We start from the raw sequence: 21190 nt of genomic DNA on the forward strand, positions 1-21190 counted from the left end.
TTCTATTTCACATATAGCAACTGGCATTTACGAACTTTACAATGTTTCCAGGATGAAATGTGAGGTCCTTTCCTTTCCTACCAGAATCCACAATGAAAGTCCCCAACCATTAAAGTGCCAACCATTCAAGTCTCCACCTTCGCCCAGCTCCTGTGCCTGCCCACTCTCTCTCTGGAGGACAGCGAGCACCGGATTTCTGTGACCATGAAGAGCCTCCAGTGGCCGACATGTACAAGGCAGGAAATGTTATACGTACTGACAGAAAGAAACATGCTGGAAAAGACTGCAAAGCCCCGAGCCCTAGAAACAACTCGCTAGGTACCTTTAAGATGGTAATGTTCCAGGTAAAGCTCTCCACTGCTTTCTGTAGTTTTCGTTCCTTCAAACCTTCCTTAGTGCCTATGCTGTGCAAGTGTTCATGGAACTCCATGGCTGAAAGAAAGAAAAACACAACATAGATTACTTTTCTGTCCAACCTGTGGTGATGAAGCAGCACCAATATTGTTCTAGGACTATGCTAAATGATTCCAACTTCCAACGGAATTTTGTGAACGTGCCTATTTCAGAATGTAATGACGGGGAGAAACTGAAAATTCAGGGCATCAACAAGGCGGAAGGCCTCTTAGAGGTCAGCGGTCTTTCCTCATGGATTTGACGGGCAAAGAAGGCACACGGGAGCATTCTCCTTCTTATTTTAGAGGTGAGGAATCTGAGGCTCAGCCAGGTTCAGAGACTGATGACTGTGGAAGGAGCAGGAGAAGAGCTGGGACTAGAACCCAGGTCTTGGGAATCTCAGAAGGCAGATTTCAGCTCTACTGAGGACACAATGTTAACAACTGGAGATTAAAATAATGTAATGTATTTCCTGTCACAGTAAGAGCCAATGTCAGGTCAGATGCCACACCTATTGCATAGGGGAGAGGATAGGGAGGAAGACCATGAATTCTAACTTGGCATTTCTACTATGACTCTTTACTATAATTTACATAATGAAATTATTATTCCCTACTGTCATTCAAAAGAGTGGCTAAGAAGGTCCTCATGCAGTAACAATACAATAATGCTTGAGTGATATGACTGTCACATTACTAGTTTAATATCATTATAATTCATGAATTTTTTACATACTCAATTGCAGTCAATTATCCCATCTCTGGCCAATGGGAATCCTTCAGACAGGTTTCTAAGTCCTTTTGAAATGACCAATTAGCCTTTGTTATGTTCCTTGCTTTCTTGCACAAGATATTCTAGACTACCAAGTACATTTCTCATCTCAGACCTAGAACCAAGCATTTCTCCAAGGACCTCTGGATTCTGTTAGAGGGGAATGATATTTAAAGGCCACAACCTGTGTGCTAGGAATGCTCATTGTTATGGAATTTTTATTGTTTTCTAGGCCTTTTCATTAGACAGATCTCAGACACTTTTTGTTTTTAAAGGGAAGACTAAGATCTTGCTAATGCTTCAAATTTAAGTGTACAGAATTTTTACATAATTTTAAAAAATTGTATGCTGATTTCTTATCTATTAGGTGGAAAATCTTAATTCCCAATCACATCAACATAACTGTTAATAGTAAGCTGCTAAACCCAAGTTATATTCCCTTTGCTTTTTGTGTGTGTCTTGGAGAGTACTGATAAGACAGGTAAGGGTAAGCAGGAACAACGGGGGAGGGAGAGGTGGCTCCAACTTCACTTTACACAACATCTTCAAAGGTTGCGATAACAAGTCTAACCACACCTTCCCCCACCCCAACGGACAAAGCTGAACACAATAGAAGATTCTACTACAGGCTGAAGCAGTTTACATCCTGGTTAGAGAATATAAAACCCCAGTAAACAAGACACTCAGTGCAGCTGTCCACTCCAGATTCTGTCCCCAGCAACTCCTGTACTGGTGTTTCTCTTCTTAAACTTTCTAACTTCTTTTCCTGTGTGCCTCATGAAATCTTGCCCAACCTGTGAGGGAGCGACCACGACACATATCTTACTGAGAATGTACAATAAAAATATTGCGTTCTAGTGTCAGTCAGAATAATTGTTTTTCTTTGTGGTTATGTCACTAACAAAGTATAGTTAGGTTCATTTGTGTCTTTTTTTTTTCATTTTGTGTGTGTCTGGAGAGGGAGTGCTTTTTTGAATGTAACTGTGTTACAATTATCTGAAAACTTGACATGAGTACAAAGTCACTATATATCTAGGTGTATTCAGGTAAGTCTTGCATCCTTCCTGGTCTCCGCTACCCTGGTCCCTCCCTCCCCCTATATATTTTTACTAGTTTATTTATCTTTCTATTGTATTGTTTCTCCTTGAAAATATAAACAAGCGTGTACATATATTCATAATCCTCGTTTTCTTGCACAAAAAGTAGCATACTATCTCCATTGTTCTGTACTTTGTTTTTTGTTTTGTCACATAACTGCATACTGGAGATCACTCCACGTCGGTGTATAGAGCTCACCGTCACTTTCTTTTTAACAGCTCCAAGCCTCTACTGTGGGGATGGAACAGCATTTTTTCACCCAGTCCCCTACTGATGGACATTGGGTTGTTTCAAATCTTTTGCTATTACAAATCATGTGGAGTGGTCGTAATTTTTACAACACATTCCTGTGTTCTTTCGTATACTTTTTCTGTTCAGTTGGGCATTTCAATTTCTAACTCCATTTCTATGCAACACCATCTCAAAGCAACTCTTCAACAGCAATTGACAGCAACTTTATGCCCTGGTGGCTTTAAACAGTAAGCAAAAGCTGATACACATGTGATAAATATGGTAAACTACCAATTTAATCTCTTTTCTTTCCTCTCTTTATTATTTTCCCCACCTAATAGAAAATATGGTCCTACTTCCTGCCGTGCTAATAAGTATTAAGAAACTCTGGTTTCAGGAGTGAATAGCAATTTGTAAAATTCATAACACTGTCTAGGAAACTACCATACTGCCCCCTCTCCTTTTCTCCAACTTCTCTTTGTCAGTGATGGTTCTTAAGAACATTCCAACTTGACTAATTAAACCCCTCAACCCCACTGCTGTTGACCTGGCTCAGACAGTGAGCCACATTCCCTGTATCTAGCTCTGACTTTCATTGGATGTGCTTGGCTTGACACACTGGAAAAAAACACACAAAACAACCCAAAACCAACCAACCAAACAAAATAACCATGAATAGGTCACAATCTTGTTCTAAAACCCAGGTTTTTTGCTGGAGCATTAAAACACACACACACACACACACACACACACACACACACACACACACACACTTTTCTTCCTGGTTAAATCTGGGAGTCTCTCTGGCATGGGCTGCAATGACTCAGACCCACATCTTAGAACATGGCCAGGTGAGGCTCTGACAGTAAGACCCTGATACGCTGGCTTTTCTGTTAAGATTTAATACTGGACTCCAGCAGCAAGATCTGGGTTTTAGGACCCGAATCATTAATACTCATAATGTTTCTATTTCTGGTGGTCAGGCAGCACTGTAGTCTTGTAAGTATCACTGCGGTTTGGTAGGTGGAATTCAAGACTGGAAGATGGGAAAGAGACACAAGAGGAGCAGGGTGGGGGAGTAAATCTCTGTGAACAAGAAGGCACACAACCACCATATTTTGCCATGTATAATGCGCACTTTGGCCCAAATTTGTGAGGGAAAGAGAAGGATGCACGTTATACGTGGGCAGTACTAATTCCATATCTATATAAGTGTTTTTAATTCTTTTATTTATGCTTATGAGTTAACAGTGTAATTTTAGAACTCAATAACAATATCCGTATGCAAAATAATACCCTGGAATACAATAATCAGTTTTGTTGAACTTACAATGGACTTGCAACAATGAAGAGTTCTTGGCCCTCTATGATGCGTAAATATCGTAAATTTGTTACTGGTACATCAAATTTCTTATACCTTGTATCTGTTCTTGTGTTTTGTAATTATTTGTTACATAAAATTTATTGTACCATAATATGTTAAAAAAAATAAATGCTAAAATTCCTTTATAATACAAAAAAAAAAAAAAAAAAACAAACAAACAAAAAAAAAAACCCACAAGTACCTAAATGTAAATAAAAATTTGAATTAAAAAAATAAAACAAAAGAATTTTTTCCCTGAAAGTTTTGGCCAAAAACGTGGGTGTGCATTATACACGGGAGTGCATTATACATGGCAAAATACAGTATATGGTCTTCCAGATACATACCAAGTACAAGACATTGGAAAGGGAAATGGAAGCGATGTTAACGTGGGACTACACACTACAATTGCCTGGCCAGATGCAAATAATAACGATGCCTTTTTATTACAAATTTCAAAATTGGCACAAAGGTGTAATACAACTACTGGGGGATTTTTCAAAGACCCAGATATCGGTTTGGAAGCCTCATTCCACCAAAGGCAGACTGTGTATCTTGTCTTGCTGAACATTTTATCAACAGTAAGGTAATGAGGCAGTGACAGGAACCACTGCACTGGGCTTCATTCCAACTCACAAGGAAGAACCTACAGGTAATGCAAGCATGGAACACTGGAAGGGAACACTGAGCTTAGACAAACAACTATCCCAGATTTTAGGAAGGCAGCTTCCAGAAAGTTCAGAAGAACCCAGGGCCAGAAGCAGTAAAAAGATAGGCTGCTTTGAGAAGGAGTGAGGACTCGAGGAAGAAACACAGATGATAAGGAAAAAGAAAATGATACTGATAAGGAAGAAATGGGGGAGACACTTAAAGAAATAAGTACAGCTATCCCAAAAGTTCACATTTTACGTGTCTATTAAAACATGAGACTAGACAATTCCACCTTACCTTCCCTCTCTTAAAATATCAGTAGTCCAATACAAGTCTATAGGGAATTGCAAAATGTGTTAATAAAGTTCTTTAAAAGCAGGCACAAAAAGGTATTAAGTTGAAACTGGAAAAGTTATGTTAAAAATATAAACTAAAAAAATTTTAAAGTGCCAACCAGGATAATCCCAAACAGGTCCACACCAAGACACATTATAGTTAAGATGGCAAAGGTTAAAGACAAAGAGAGAATCCTAAAAGCAGCAAGAGAAAGACAGAGGGTTACATACAAGGGAACTCCCATAAGACTATCAAATGACTTTTCCACAGAAACATTGCAGGCCAAGAGGGAGTGGCAGGAGATACTCAAAGTGATGGAAAACAAAGGCCTACAGCCTAGATTGCTTTATCCAGCAAGGCTATCATTTAAAATTGAAGAAAAATAAAGAGCTTCTCAGAAAAGAATAAGCGAAAGGAATTTATTACCACCAAGCCAGCATTGCAGGAAACATTAAAAGGCCTTTTGTAAACAGAAGAAAGATGAAAACGATCTAACTACAAATTTAAAAAATGGCAATAACTATGTACCTATCAACAATCACTTTAAATGTAAATGGATTAAATGCTCCAATCAAAAGACATGGGGTGGCTGAGTGGATAAGAAAGCAAGACCCTTGCATATGCTGTATACAAGAGACTCACCTCAGATCAAAAGACACACGGTACAGGCTGAAAGTGAAGGGTTGGAGTAAGATATTTCATGCAAATGGAAATGAGAAAAAAGCTGGAGGTGCAATACTTATATCTGACAAAACAGACCTTAAAATGAAGAACATATTAAAAGACAAAGATGGGCACTATATAATAATAAAGGGATCGATCCGAGAAGAGGACATAACCCTAGTAAACATCTATGCACCCAACATAGGAGCACCTAAACATATAAAACAGATATTGACTGACATAAAGACAGAGATCAACAGTAACACTATCATAATAGGGGACTTCAACACACCTCTGACAACAAGGGACAGGTCTTCCAGATGGAAAATCAATATGGAAACAACAGCCTTAAATGATACATTGGACTACTTGGATTTAATCGATATTTTCAGAGCATTTCACCCCAAAGCTGCAGAATACACGTTCTTCTCAAGTGCACATGGAACATATTCCAAGATAGTGGTCACATGTTAGGCCACAAAACAAGTCTTGACAAATTCAAGAAAATTGAAATCATACCAATTGTATTCTCTGGCCACAATGCTATGAAATTAGAAATAAACTACAGGGAAAAAAATGGAAGACACACAAATTCATGGAGGCTAAATAATGAATGGGTCAACCATGAGGTCTAGGAAGAAATCAAAAGATATCTCGAGACAAACAAAAATGAAAACACGATGACCCAAAATCTATGGGATGCAGTGAAAGCAGTCCTAAGAGAGCAATGCAGGCCTACCTAAAGAAACAAGAAAAAACACTAATCAACAGCTTATCTTCACACTTAAGGGAGCTAGAAAAAGAACAGCAAAATAAGCACAAAGGGAGTACAAGAAAGGAGATAATAAAGATCAGAGAGGAAGTAAATGAAATGGAAACCAGAAAAACAATACAAAAGATTAATGAATCCAAGAGGTGGTTTTAGAGAAGATAAACAAAATTGACACACCTTTAGCCAGACTCATCAAAAAAAAGAGAGGACCCAAATTAATAAAATCAGAAATGAAAAAGAAGTGACACCAGACACCACAGAAATACAAAAAATTTTAAGAAATTACTATGAGCAACTATATGCCAACAAATCAGACAATCTGGAAGAAATGGACACTTTTCTAGAAGTATACAACCTTCCAATGCTAAATCAAGAAGAAATGGAAAACCTGAATAGACTGATTACCACCAGGGAAATTGAATCAGTAATCGACAAGCTCCCAACAAACAAAAGCCCTGGACCAGATGGCTTTACAGGTGAATTTTACAAAACATTCAAAAAAGAACTATCATCTACACTCCTCAAGCTATTTCAAAAATTCCAGAAGGAGAGAAGGCTCCCAAACACTTTTTATGAGGCCACTAAAACCCTGATCCCCAAATCAGACAAAGACACTACAAAAAAAGAAAACTACAGGCTGATATCTCTAATGAACGTAGATGTAAAAATCCTCAACAAAATATTAGCAAACAGAATTCAGCAACACATTAAAAAGATCATTCACCATGATCAAGTGTGATTCATTCCTAGTATGCAAGGGTGGTTCAACATCCACAAATCAATTAACGTGATATACCACATTAACAAAATGAAAAATAAAAATCATATGATTACATCAACAGATGCAGAAAAAGCATTTGACAAAATCCAGCAGCCATTTATGATAAAAACTCTTAAGAAAGTGGGAATAGAGGGACCATATCTCAATAAAGGCCATATATGATAAACCTACAGCTAACAACATACTTAATGGGGAAAAACTAAAACCATTTCCCGTAAGATCAGGAACAAGGCAAGGTTGCCCACTTTCTCCACTTCTATTCAACACAGCGCTGGAAGTTCTAGCCACAGCAATCAGACAAGAAAAAGAAATAAAACGCATCCAAATTGGCAAGGAGGAACTAAAATTGTCATTATATGCAGATGAGATGATACCATATATAGAGAATCCTAAACACTCCACCAAAAAACTATTAGAACTGATAAATGAATTTAGTAAAGTAGCCGGAAACAAAATTAATATTCAGAAATCAGTTGCATTTGTATATACCAATAATAAATATCAGAAGGAGAAATTAAGAAAACAATCCCATTTATGATTGCTTCAAAGACTATAAAATACCTGGGAATAAATTTAACCAAAGAAGTAAAAGATCTGTACTCAGAAAATTATAAGACACTGAAGAGAGAAATTAAAGAAGATACAAATAGATGGAAACACATACCATGCTCATGGATAGAAAGAATTAATATTGTTAAAATGTCCATACTGCCTAAGGCAATATACAGATTCAACGCAATTCCTATCAAACTACCAACGACGTTTTTCACAGAAATAGAACACATAATCCTATAATTTATATGGAACCATAAAAGACCCTGGACAGCCTCGGCAATCTTGAGAAATAAGAACAAAATGGGTGGTATGATACTTTACATCAAATTATACTACAAGGCTACAGTAATCTAAACAGCACGGTACTGGCATAAAAACAGACACATAGATCAATAGAACAGAATAGATAGCCAAGAAATAAATCCATGCCTATATGGTCATTTAATCTATGACAATGGAAGCAAGAATTTACGGTGGGATAAAGACAGTCTATTCAATAAATGGTGCTGGGAAACCTGGATAGACACATGCAAAAAAATGAAGCAGGACCACCTCCTTACACCATACACAAGAATAAATTCAAAATGGATTAAAGACTTAAATGTAAGATCTGAAACCATAAAATTCCTAGAAAAAAATATAGGAAGAAACTTTACAGACATTACCTGGAGTAAGATTTTTACTGATATATCCCCTCGGGCAAGGGAAGGAAGAGAAAAAATAAACATGTGGGATTACATCAAATTAATAAGTTTTTTCACAGCAAAGGAAACCATCAATAAAACAAAAAGGGATCCTACTGAATGGGAGAAGACATTTGCCAATGATATATTCGATAAGCAGTTAATATCCCAAATTTATTAAAAAACTCAACTCCAAAAAAACAAACAACCCAATTAAAAAATGGGCAGAGGTCATGAAGAGACATTTTTCTAAAAAGGACATAAAGATGGCAAACAGACATATGAAAAAATGCTCAACCTCACTAATCATTAGAGAAATGCAAACAAAAAATTCAATGAGATGCCACCTCACCCCCAAAATGGCTATCATCAATAAATCAACAAACAACAAGTGCTGGCAAGGATGTGGAGAAAAGGGAACCCTTGTGCATTGTTGGCGGGATTGTAGATTGGTGCAGCCACTATGGAAAATTTTTAGTATGGAGATATCTAAAAAATCTGAAAATGGAACTACCTTATGACTCAGCAATTCCACTCCTAGGTATCTATCCGGAGAAATCCAAAACTCTAATTCAAAAAAATTTATGCACCCCTGTTTATTGCAGCACTATACACAATAGCCAAGACATGGAAACAACTGAAATGCCCATCGGTAGACGACTGGATTAAGAAACTGTGGTACATTTATACAATGGAGTATTATGCAGCCATAAAGAAGAATGAAATCTTACCATTTGCAACAATATGGATGGACCTAGAGAACATTATGTTAAGTGAAATAAGTCAGACAGAGAAAACAAATACCACATGATCTCACTTATATGTGGAATCTACAGAAAAGAATAAATGAATGAACTAATCAGAAACAGTCTCAGAGACATAGAGGAAAAACTGAGGGTTGCTAGATGGGAGCGGGGGTGGGGATAAGGGGGAAGGTGAGGGGATTACAAAGCATAATCGGTAACCACAAGATTGCCACAGGGATAGGAAAGTCGATTTGGAGAATGTAATCAATAATATTGTAAAGATTTTGTAGGGTATCCGATGGACACTTGTCTCATTAGGGAGACCACCTCAGGGATGACGTAGATGCCTGATCACTGCACTGTACACCTGAAGCTGAAGCTGAACAATAATGAATGTCAACTACAAATATATATATATATATATATATATATATATATATATATATATATATATATATATACACTTACAAGAAGCGAAGTACAGCATTAGGAATAGAGACAGTGGAAATGTAACGGCCGTGTGCGATGTCAGAGGGGTAGTGGATGGGGGGAGGAGGGTTGTCACTGTGTGAGGGATATAAATGATAAATATCTAACTATTACATTGTTTTGTGCACCTGAAACTAATAAAAAGATGTTTAAAAAATAATTAAAAAATAATTTTAAAGTTTTTTTTAAGTGACCAAGACTGTCAACTCCATTGTTATTTATTTCATTATTTGATTTGCTGCATAACACGTGTTTCTTTAAGAAAGGTTTTTATATTGTTAACTTATAGACTGATCATTGCAAACATTCTGCTAATCCACTGATGTGAAGCATATGTTGATTTTATTTTTCAAGGAAATAAAAGGGTGGTCACCTTGGCCTATACAGCATGACTGCACCTTTCACTGCTCCCCTGTGACATACAAAGTCCAGAGCAAGCAGTTGGGGCACTCACTCAAGAGAAGCAAGAAGCAGCTCGCAGGCCCTTTACATGTTACAGAGAAAATGTGGATGGGGCTATAGAATGTTCCCAAGGAAATTGTAAAGGAGGATTTGAATATTGGTTTGCTTGAGCCCAATACCCCAAGGTTTTCCAACTACCATGCATTATTTTTGAACAAGAGTCCCAGCCCTTAATACGAGCTCATAATATGGTTATATGTATCAAATAACTATGCTGTGAGGTAGAACATTGTAAGGTCTACTGGATAGGCGCTGACCCAGTTCGAAGGGAACACAGAGGGGGAGAGAATGAGATTAAGCGTTTGAACTGGGTCAGCCCCTATATAACAAGGAAATCTAATTATATATCTAGGATGCAAATTGCATTAATCCCTTGATATTAAATTACCAGGAAATCTACTCTATGTCACAGGAGGTCTTTTCAGTTGTTTATACCAACGGTGAGTATAAAAAACTTGTCTGGGGTAGCTGTTAAGTAACTTTCTCCCTATTTCCCAAATTATTTTTAGCAAAGAAACATTAGCCCACTGAAAAAGTCTGTATCTTATTGAGCAACTTAAAAGCAGTATTTCTTCTCCTGTAAGTCATGCCATTTTGTCTAGAGAGCAGAGGGAGTTTTAAAGTAGCTGGTGAAAAGCAGGTTCTTTAATTACAGTTTAGGGTTGGTGGGGTTAGGAGCTAGAGGGAGGTGACGAGAATTGGAGCTCCCACCTTGGGAGCGAAGTGGGTGTTAGCCAGTGCTGGGCAGCGCCCTAGGTGGGCAAGGAGCAGGTGTGAACCTGTGACTGCAGACGAACAGGCTCAAGTAGAGAAGGCAGGGAGTTGGGAGGTTGTTGCAGTAATCTAGAGAATGTTCAGGGCATGTGGCCTCATGGCCTCCTCTGTCTGAGAGAGCGTAAGGAATGGTAATGTGGCAAAGGGTTTGGGGAACTTGTAAGAGGATCATGGCGACAGCCTTCATAGAGAAGTCACGTGGAGACTGGAGAGTGGGTCTCAAACCTCAGTGTGCTACAGAATAGTGGGGGTGCAGGTTTAAAAATGCAGATTTTCTGCCTCTCCCCCAGGGATTCTGATTCAGAAGGTCGGGGATGGGCCCAGACACGGCCATATTTAGCAAGTTCGAGAAGATATCCATGCAAGAAGGCTCTGGGCATCACTGTGAGGAAAACGAGACTAGGAGGACGAGGAGATGGGACTGAGAGACAGAAAGCCATGATGAAGATGGAGAGCATGCCCGGTCAGTGCTAGAGGGCCACGATTAGAAAGGCATTTCAGAAAACCTAAGAATTATGATCCCGTCAACTCTGTCTATTCTGAAAAAACGAAAGTTGCGGGGCGGTGGGGGTGGGGGACAAGGCAGTCAAGACCCTTCTTCTGTAAATGACTGACCCACTTCACATACACAAATATTTATTTCCAAATTATTTTCTTTGTCTTGAACTTCTGTTTTCTACTTTCATCTTTATTATAAAGGACTCTAACATGAGATAATCAGGACTATTTACTTGAAGAGGTAAAACTGAACCGTTATCTAAGATTTACATGTGGATTTTTCGGAATAGTTCTCTGTTTCTGTAATTCGTAGCCAATATCCATAATATTGAAATACAAAAGGTTGCATCATTTTGGATAAGGAAAGTAATTCTTGATTCATGAAGTAATAACACTAATCGGTCAGCCAACATTTATTGATCACACACCATATGCGGGTCATGTGACTAGATGCTGTGTTGAGTCCCATTTAAAAAACCCATTACTTAAATATGCTGAACAGTCCATAAAAAGCTACAGATTTCTAGAAGTACGGGGAACAAACTGGGGCAAGAGAACCAGTACTTACATTATCAGCTCATTGACAACTGATAAAGAAATCTTTATAATTTTGTTCTGAAATACAACAATGGCTACATTTAGAAGCATTAGTATAGCAAATGGGGCAAAAGCATTAAAATGATTATGTGAGAATACATAACAGTTGGTGCTTTTTTAAAAAATCAAAGCCAAAGTAAACTCTGTAGGCGCAATATGAAGTCAGTGTTTTTGTACTAGGAAAAAGACACTACGTATGGGAGATTTAGCAGGCCTATGTGGACCACTTACCATGTTTTCCTCAAAATAAGACCTAGCCGGACAATCAGCTCTAATGTGTCTTTTGGAGCAAAAATTAATATAAGACCCGGTATTATATATTATATTATATTATATTATATTATATTATATTATATTATATTATATTATATATATTATTATATTATACCTGGTCTTTTATAAGACCAGGTCTTATAGTAAAATAAGGTCTTATATTCATTTTTGCTCCAAAAGATGCATTCGAGCTGATTGTCTGGCTAGGTCTGATTTTTGGGGAAACACGGTATTATAATGTGAAAGGCTGCAGAATAAATTACAAACAACTGGTAATTTAGGGTTAGATTATTTAATCTGACAAAATAAAATAAAAATAAATCAGACAAGTTTAAATTTCTGAAAACCTGAGGAAGTCCACCTTGTGTTTTCACTTAAGTGACTAGATGGAAAAAGGAGAAGACAATAAATACTCCCAGGGTAGAGAGCAGATTGCCCTTGCACCTGTTATGAAACTGGAAGCACTTAGGATGGAAAGTTACATAACCAGGAGACAGGGAGTTCCTGATCCCTTCCTGTGCTTGATCTTTTCCAGCCTTGGTGTCCTAAGTGAAGTGACCAGAATGCTGGGCTCTGATGAAACAAAGGCCGTCTGCTTAGCTCCTGTCCTCAGCAGACACCTCTCTACCAGACAGAGCCCAGGACACGGGGCGAGCGAGCAACCCGCACAGTTTGGTTGTGACCTCAGGGTGCAGGCTGGGCCTCAGGATGCCTGTGCCTCCCATTGCTTTGGACACTTGTGGCTATTCCTCTGGTCAGCTTACAGAGGTTAGCTCTACCTCCTGCCTTCTTATTAACAACACTATTAACCCCACTGCAATTACACAAAATAGGTGTCTGATTTGTTCTGCATGTTCTTCGCTTACCAAATATCAATGTGTCTGTTATCTGCCTGTCTACACTGCCCATATTGTAGAGTGACAGCCCCTCCACTCTGGGAAGCGGACTGTTCATTTACACGGGCGCAGTGCCTAGGAGCAGCCCTCACTGACAGGCTTTCCAAAATGCTTGTTAAAAGGCGCCTTTACATTCTCAAAAGGGTCAGAAGTCTGAGAGAACTATACCCAAAGCAGCTTCTCTGAGCACGTACAAAGGACAGGACACTGCTGCTGCCATTCCCTCGGCTGACACCACTCAGGGCTGCCCCCACGCATGGCCCTGTCAGCACTGTGGGAAGATGCAGACCCAGGTGGCCTTCTGTGCAACCTCCGTTTCTTCATCTGGGGCATTTGGGACTGAAACAGAGGGCTTTCCAGTGCCAAAACACAAGTCTTTTTCATGGATGAAGTACAGGTTAAAAACAAACAAACAAACAAACAAACAAACAAACAAACAAACAAACAAAAGCCCTACATCCTTCTGAAAGTAATGAGAGTTTTAGTGAACATGTCTTATGAAGAACATCTGCAAAATAAACACTTGGAAGACTTAAAATGACCAATTTAGGCCCAAAGAGATCTACTATTCTTCCGGAGCACAGCGTCCTGGCCTCCATGGCCGAGCACCGCCTGGTAGCCCACCAGGCGGGCCCTGCGACCAAGGAGGCAGAGGCAGGTTCTTGACTCGCTGCTGCTGCTTAGTGACAAGAATTCCCACTGTGAAAACAATCTTCAGCTTCAGAAATAGAAACCAGGCTAATAATAATGAGGGAATAACAAGTGGAACGGTTTTCTTCTTTCAGGAACAAATTCTATTTCCCTGTATGTTTCCAGTGTCTTCCAAATACTATGTCAACATATTTTTATCGTAAATCTGTATATTTCAGAGCCAATATTACCTTGAAGTTGGTTGTTTAACAAAATAATTATATGTTTTCTATTAGTCAATGTCCCATCTGCTAGTCTGATTTCAACGAAATGGCATTGTAAGAGCCTCAAATAAAGCATGGCTTTACCCAATATAACATTGTGTGGCAGCTATTAAGGAGGGAGGGGCAAGAAGCAGGACTCCTTGATTCTACTGCGACATTGCCACCCAAGTAAGACATGAGATAACAGTTCATTCCGACCAAAGAAATTAAAATCTTTGTTAGGTTTTTAGTAAACTTCATTTGAAAACTGACACTAACTAGGTAAACAGTCCTTTGAAAACTGGGACATAGTACGCGATTACAATGTGCTATATTATTTAACAGTCAAAATATTTAGCATTTAAAGGCACTAAAGTTTGAAGGCTGTGAGCATCCTGCACGAATCCAATGACACATGCAGGAAAATGGGTTACAGCTTGGGTAAATGATGTCCAGAAAGCAGAGTGCGATCGTGTCTCATACATAAACCTGGCTGGGCCTGCTGTGGCTGTTCTTGTGCCAAAAGAATTGTCTTTGAGCCTTGGCTGTTCTGCGCCAAAAACCTACAATTATGTTTCTCTGACTCCATGACCCCAAGTTTCTGTTCCTAGGGAAAAAGCTGTGGGTTATTTTTCTTCTGGAATGTTAGCCAAGAAGAAAATCTGCTCAAATTACTTTGTGGTAATGAACTTGAGAACTAAGGAAATCGATAGCAGGTCACCACACAGCAGAGAAAGGAGACATGCAAAACCCATACTAAGGTGATTTCTCCACGAGTTTAGTTCAGTTCTGGTCTACAGGGAACGGAAGACACAGGCCACATGAACAAAGAACAAGAGTAGGCCATCGGTCCTTGACAGGGATTGCACAAGTCATTTAACCTTTCAATTTGTAGTTATAATGTTAAATTTTGAAAATTGGTATGGCCACACGAAAGTATATTATTTGGTTTTTATGTAAAGAACTGTATTTTGGAAAGTTATTGGTTCTTTCCATGACCTCTCTTGAAAATCTAAACAGCTCCGATTTTTTTATTCAGGTAGGTGTTGGTTTCACGTAATTTTCCAACTACTATTTCAAAGAACTTTATGAGTTAAATATTTTAAAGGTTTTTCTTTGACAGGCTTAAAGCTTAATGACAAAAAAATGAAATGTAATGCTGATGAAATATCATGTTTTATAAAAATTAATAAATAAGTGTAAATTTTCCAAGATGATATAATTAAATTAAGAACATTAGTACAACTGCACTGCATATGATGGAAAGTAGTGAAGAGAAATTTCCACTTCTAATCAAATTTCCTGCTTTCCATCACAGATAAACTTAGATGAAAACCAAAAAGCCACAGAAATAAAATAAAAATTAAAAAAAACATATGATACACACACACACACACACACACATAATACTAAGATATGAAAAAGAGGTTTTGGCTTTGAAGGGAAGGGGGTTTCAGTCAGAAACATGGCATCATTTCCTCTTCGATTGAAATGAATTCCATTTATTCTTGCCAAACATAAAGCAGATGACCTTTCAAACATTCTGGTTGGGATTTTCTCTACCAATCTAAATGATACGAGTCTAAAATATACCATGTAGCACATGGCTAAAAATTTTTAGAAGCAAGTATAATTTTAAAAGATACTCATAAAAGAGACACACTGGTCTTAAACTGATATACTCAAAGATTAGTTTTTCAAATGAAAATTTACTTTGCTGTCCTAAAACACTCTTTTATCACAAACATATCCAGTGCAAAAATACTTTTTTGTATGTTGAAAATAGAAACCAAAGCAAGGGGTAAAATTTTTCAAATGGTGATAAAAGAAATATGTATTTATAATTTTAATTTATTTCAAATGTCCCAAATTAGGTGTGGTGAGCTATTTACTGGAAGATGGAATATAACACATGTCTATTGGGGACCTCATTCAAGAGGTCGATTTATCAACAGTATTAAAAGTACCTCAATATAATATGGTCTGCACGTGTCTTGTGGCACAACATCAAAGTACCTTGAAAACAAAATACGGGCATCTGATCATTTTTTCCAACTAATTTCATACAGTACTTGTTAAAATATACAGCCTTTGTAAAACTACACATTCTGCCTCCAAACTCCAGGGGTCTGAAGTTTGTGCCACTGACACATGGGCACAATAATCCCCATGGAACGTGGAAATGCCTAATTACTTTTCATATAGTTCCAGTTGGTAGTCTCTTTTTTCTTGGTCTTCTTCCCAAACAATCTTGGCATTAACAAAAGCCAAATTATTTTAAGACAAATTTTGAACTGTTAAATCCCGTTCCACATGAGGTGGAATAAACCAGGTCTTTTAAATATATCCATGAAACCCAGATGGATGACAAGATCCCCAAGATGCCAAATCCACAGCAGTACAATTTGTGAATGAATTATATGAAGAAGGTTCTCTTTCCTCTGCCAGCATGTTGCATCTGGGTACATCTAGGTGAGATGAAGTTTCATAACTTGTAGTCCCTTGTGGAATCTAATTACCATGCCACCATTCTAAGTGCATGGTCACATGACACCTGGGATCACAGAAGAATGATGTGTTTAGCAGGACCCTCCTCATTTTATTTCACATAAAAAGGCCTTTTCCACCCCAATTATACTCAAAGATTATTGTTTTTCACCTAGGACAGCTTAGTTTGGATTAACACTCTTAAATCAATTCTTTCTTTTCTGCCATAGTTTGGAAGGACTGCCATAACCAAGACTTCAAGACCTCACTGTTCCACTTCTCCCTTTCTTTTTACACCTCTTCTTATTTTAATTTTTGAACAGATAATATAGTCATATGGCTCAATAATTTAAAAAGTATAAACTGGCATACAGAGGATTATCTTTCTCATCCCCATCTCTTAGTCTCTTTGTTCCCTCCCATTGGGCAACTGTTGCTATTCCCTCTTAGGTATCCTTCCAGAGAGAGGGAGGCACTGACAAGCACACAGGGCTCCATTCTCCCCCCCCACACACACTTCTTATAACAAATACTAGCAAAGTGCACACACTGTTTGCCTTGCCTTTTAAAACAAAATAAAACACACACACACACACACGTATATTTTACTTATATGTATATATACACACAAGATCTTCCTTATATATGTATGTTGTGTGTGTGTGTGTATGTGTGTGTGTACAGATGAATATATGTACACACATGGGGGTGCCAAAAAAATGTACAAGCGGACACTTTGGTCAATGTTGCTTAAGCAGTAGTTTGCTGTAATCAGAAGTGTCTGGACGCTGATGGTAACCTTTTTGAGCACCTCTTGGAATTTAGAAGTCAAACGTGACTTGTATTCATCTTCTGTTATCAGTATATATTGAGTACTACAATTTTAATACAGTGTTTTTCCTTTCTTAAAATGTGTATACATTATTTTATGGCACCCTCTGTATTTCTTTATTCTTTTTTTATGGGAGCATAATGCTCCATTATATGGATCTGTCATAATGTATTTAACAAGAGCCCTCCCACTGAACATTTAGGTTGTCCTAAGTGTTACAAGGAAATCCTGTACATGTGTCTTCCCCAAGAATGTGATCACATCTGTATAATAAACTCTGAAAAAATGAAATTGCTAGTTCAAAGTGCGTATCATTAGTAGTTCTGAAATTTGTGGCCATATGGCCTTCCCTAGCTGTGGACCCAATTTACACCCCCACAACAATGTGACAGTTATCAGTTTCCCCTATATTCTCACCAATCCGTCATGACCTGTGTGTGATGGAACTTTGGGGCCTTTGATACAAATGTTTGGATCTGATGCATGAAAAATGGCATCTCCTTAAATATATCACTTACTCGACATCTAGACGATCACAGTGTTCTCCTGTCTGGCTGCACCTGTCTGTGCTTGTGTTTCCATATCTCCCCAACACCTGAACGCTGGAGGGCCAGGGCTCAGTCTTCTCTATCCATAGTCACTTCTTACGTGACTCAGTCGCTCAGCTTAAAAGACTACCTTTGCGGTTATGAATTCCCAATTCATTACCTCCAGTCTGGACCTCTCCTCTAAACTTTAGACTTGGGTGTCAACTAGGCATATCCCCTTAACGTTTCTGAAATCAAATCCCTGATCGTTCCTCTGACATCCTCTCTTCCCTAGTCCTCTCCATTCGGTAACTAGCAGCCTTACCTTTCTAGACAAAAATCTTGCAGTCGTACTGATTCCCGGCTTTCTCTCCTCCTACCATTTTATCAATACCTCCTGATAGCAGAACCTTCAGAATATCCAGAATGGAACCACTTTGCATCACCTCCACCCAACCACTCCGGATCATGCCACAATCACTGACTGGGCAAGACTGTTGCAAAAGCCTCCTGTCAGGTTTTCCAGTATCTGCTCTTGCCCCACCCCCTACCCCCAGGCTATCTGACACTATTCCTCGGCTCAGACCCTCAGACAGACCTCTCACATCACTGAGAACAGAGCCAGCATCCTCACATGGATGGTCTGGCCTGTCTGGCCAGCCCTCTGCCATGTGGCCCACTGTTAACTGGCTCCTGCCCTCTCTTCTTCTTGCTCACAGCACTGCAGCCACACTGGCCAGTTAGTTCCTCCTCAACCCAACAAGTGCTCTCACCTCAAGGCTGTACCTCGGTGGACCCTCTTCCTGGGATAATCCCTTTCCAGATGTTGAAATTTTGCTCTCCACCTCCAAACACATCTCTGCACAAATGTCACTGGTTCACAGAGGTCTTGGCTGGGTCCCCACTCTTGGCACTCTCTATCTGCTTTTCTGCCTCATTGTTTCCAAAACACTTATCACTGTCTGACACACTGTTTTATTTATTTGCTCCTTGTTTATTTTGTCTCCCACAACTAGATTTCAGCTTCACAAAGGCCGGGGTTTACGCTTTTTGTTCATAACTGTATTCCCTGTACCTGGAACAGGTTTGCAGCTCTTAGGAATGAGGCTACACATCTTTTCATTGTGTTTTAGAGTCTTTGGAATTCCCCTATTGTGACCTTTTGCTGACTGATTTTAGGAGTTCCTTACATATTAGGGATATCTGCTCTTTCTGATATGAATTGCTAACCATTTTTCTCTGTAGTTTTTGCTGCGACTTTATGTCTCAGTTTTTGCCACAGAGAAAAGTTTCCATGCAGACTAATACATCAAGGCTGTTTGTTGAACGTAATGTTAAAGCTTCTGGGTTTAGGTTGTTTCCTTGCCTGCATCTCCAGCCTCATTGCTGCCCCTGTCCTGTCCTTGTCACGGCCGCTGCTAGGCACGGCCGCTGCTAGGTTGGGCCTACTGCCTCTCCCTGCCTAGAATTCCTGTCCCCACCTGCCTTGCTCCCACACAACCACCTTTTTTGATTCAACTCCTGTCCTAAGACCTGGTTCAATAGTCAGCCCCGACAGAGTTACTCACGGGGTGTGTTGTCATAGAGGTGCCCTTTCACTATTGGATGACTTACCCTGTGCAGTGAGGATCTCTTCACATGCCAGTTCCCCACCCTAGACCTGGAGCCCCCGTGAGGGCAGGGAAGTGAAGTCTCCAGTGACTGTCAGACTGAGAGTAAGGACCTAATAAATGTCTGGTGAATAAATGAGTGAACAAATAAATGCAACTTCTACGTTCAATTCAATTCAACATATATTTACTGAGCGCTAACTTTCTGTCAGGCACTATTCTTGGTGTTTGGGATACTTTATGAATAAACCAAGATCTCTGCCCTCAAGGAGTTTACATGCTAGATGGAAGAAGACACACAATAAGCAACAGACATAAGGAAGCTAGATGGTAGGTTAGAAGGTGATGATTGCTATAGAAAAAAAGACAAAGTAGAGGCAGAGTGAGGGGATCAGGTGTGCTGGGGCTGCTTTTAAGCTTTGAGGTTGAACATCCAGTTCTGAATTATAGACTTACAATCATATCACAGGATAGTCTGTATTTCCCCCAACGCTTTCTTCCTTGGAGGGCTCATCCAATCAAGTACCTCTTCCATTTGGATGACACCAATTCTACCTGTAGGCCCAACTCCATCCCAAGCTTTGTTGTAGTTGCTTCAACAACTTATTAGCTATTTCCATTTGACCATCTGCTATGGTCTGAATGTCCTCCCTAAATTCATATATTGCAATCCTAATGCCTAATTTGATGGTATTTAGAAGTGGGGCATCTGGGAAGTGTTTCGGTCATTAGGGTAGAGCCCTCATGAATAGGATCAGTGCCCTTATGTTAATAAAAGGGACTGCAGAGAGTTCCCTAGCTCCTTCTACCATGTGAGGACATAGCAAGAAGGTGCCATGAATCATGAAGTGGGGCCTCACCAGTCACCCGATCAAATGTGTTGGTGCCATGACCTTGAAATTCCCAGCCTCCAGACCTGTGAGAAATACATTTCTGTTGTTTATAAGCTATCCAGTTGGTGGTATTTTGCTATAGCAGCCAAATGGACTAAGACACCATCCTATTGAAATGCTCACCACAACTGAAACAGACCTTCACAATCAAGTTCTTCCTATTCGAACATATCGGGCGCACACATCTCATTGGGGGGAGTAGTCTTTGAACATGGAGGGGAGAGGAGAGAGATGAGTCAACCAGCAAGTCCTCAAGCCTGTTCCAAACTATTTAGTCACCCCACTGCCTACAGCAGTGTCCTAAAGTGCTCAAGACATTGACAGAATTTGAAAAAAGGGCTTTATAACCAAATAAGTTTGGGAAATGCTGAGTTAAGCTGGAGCATATTTAGCATGCTAATATGTACTGAGAATCTCCAAAGGGGAATAAGTTGTGTTATGAAAATTTGATGACGAAATCCTTTGCCCAAGGAGCATGACTAGTGTTCCTTGAATTAAGCTTTGGGAAATGTTGATCCAGAAAAATCAATCCCAAACACTTTATCCTTGAATTAAAAGGCTCCCATCATTGGGCCCAACCTGCACTGCCAACTCTAATTTCTGCTGCGTCCCGAAGCAAACATCTTCCTTCGCCAGGGCAACGTATTTCACGTGCACAGAAAGCACACCTTGCTAAAAAAGCCTTCAGTGCTTCGGCCCACCTGAAAAGCCCTGTTCCTTCTGCTCTGCTAAGAGAGCATTTTCTCAAGCCTCTAGTTCAAGCCCACCTCCTTCCCTAACAACAAAACCCTCTGGGCTCACTCTTTTCTTCAAATATCATTTGTACCTATTATCTATACCACCTGCTTGGCAGTGCTTTATCACTTTCAATGACAGCAGAGAACTCCCATTATTTTTTTGTATCGCCAAGAAATAA

At 39.3% G+C, this 21190-nt stretch overlaps 1 protein-coding gene across 2 annotated transcripts in view; it reads right to left on the reverse strand.

The window, feature by feature from the left end:
- PLCL2 (phospholipase C like 2) overlaps positions 1-21190 on the reverse strand; it is a 178891-nt gene that overhangs the window by 16722 nt on the left and 140979 nt on the right. For both annotated transcript variants that reach the window (XM_074312804.2, XM_074312802.2), the window contains exon 6: positions 323-432. In XM_074312804.2, coding sequence (XP_074168905.2) covers positions 323-432 — 110 coding nt within the window. The remainder of the gene's footprint in view (positions 1-322; positions 433-21190) is intronic.

This window comes from Rhinolophus sinicus, chromosome 5 (genome assembly GCF_057876585.1).
Source record: "Rhinolophus sinicus isolate RSI-liver-muscle chromosome 5, RSI-T2T, whole genome shotgun sequence".
Classification (NCBI taxonomy): Eukaryota; Metazoa; Chordata; class Mammalia; order Chiroptera; family Rhinolophidae; genus Rhinolophus; species Rhinolophus sinicus.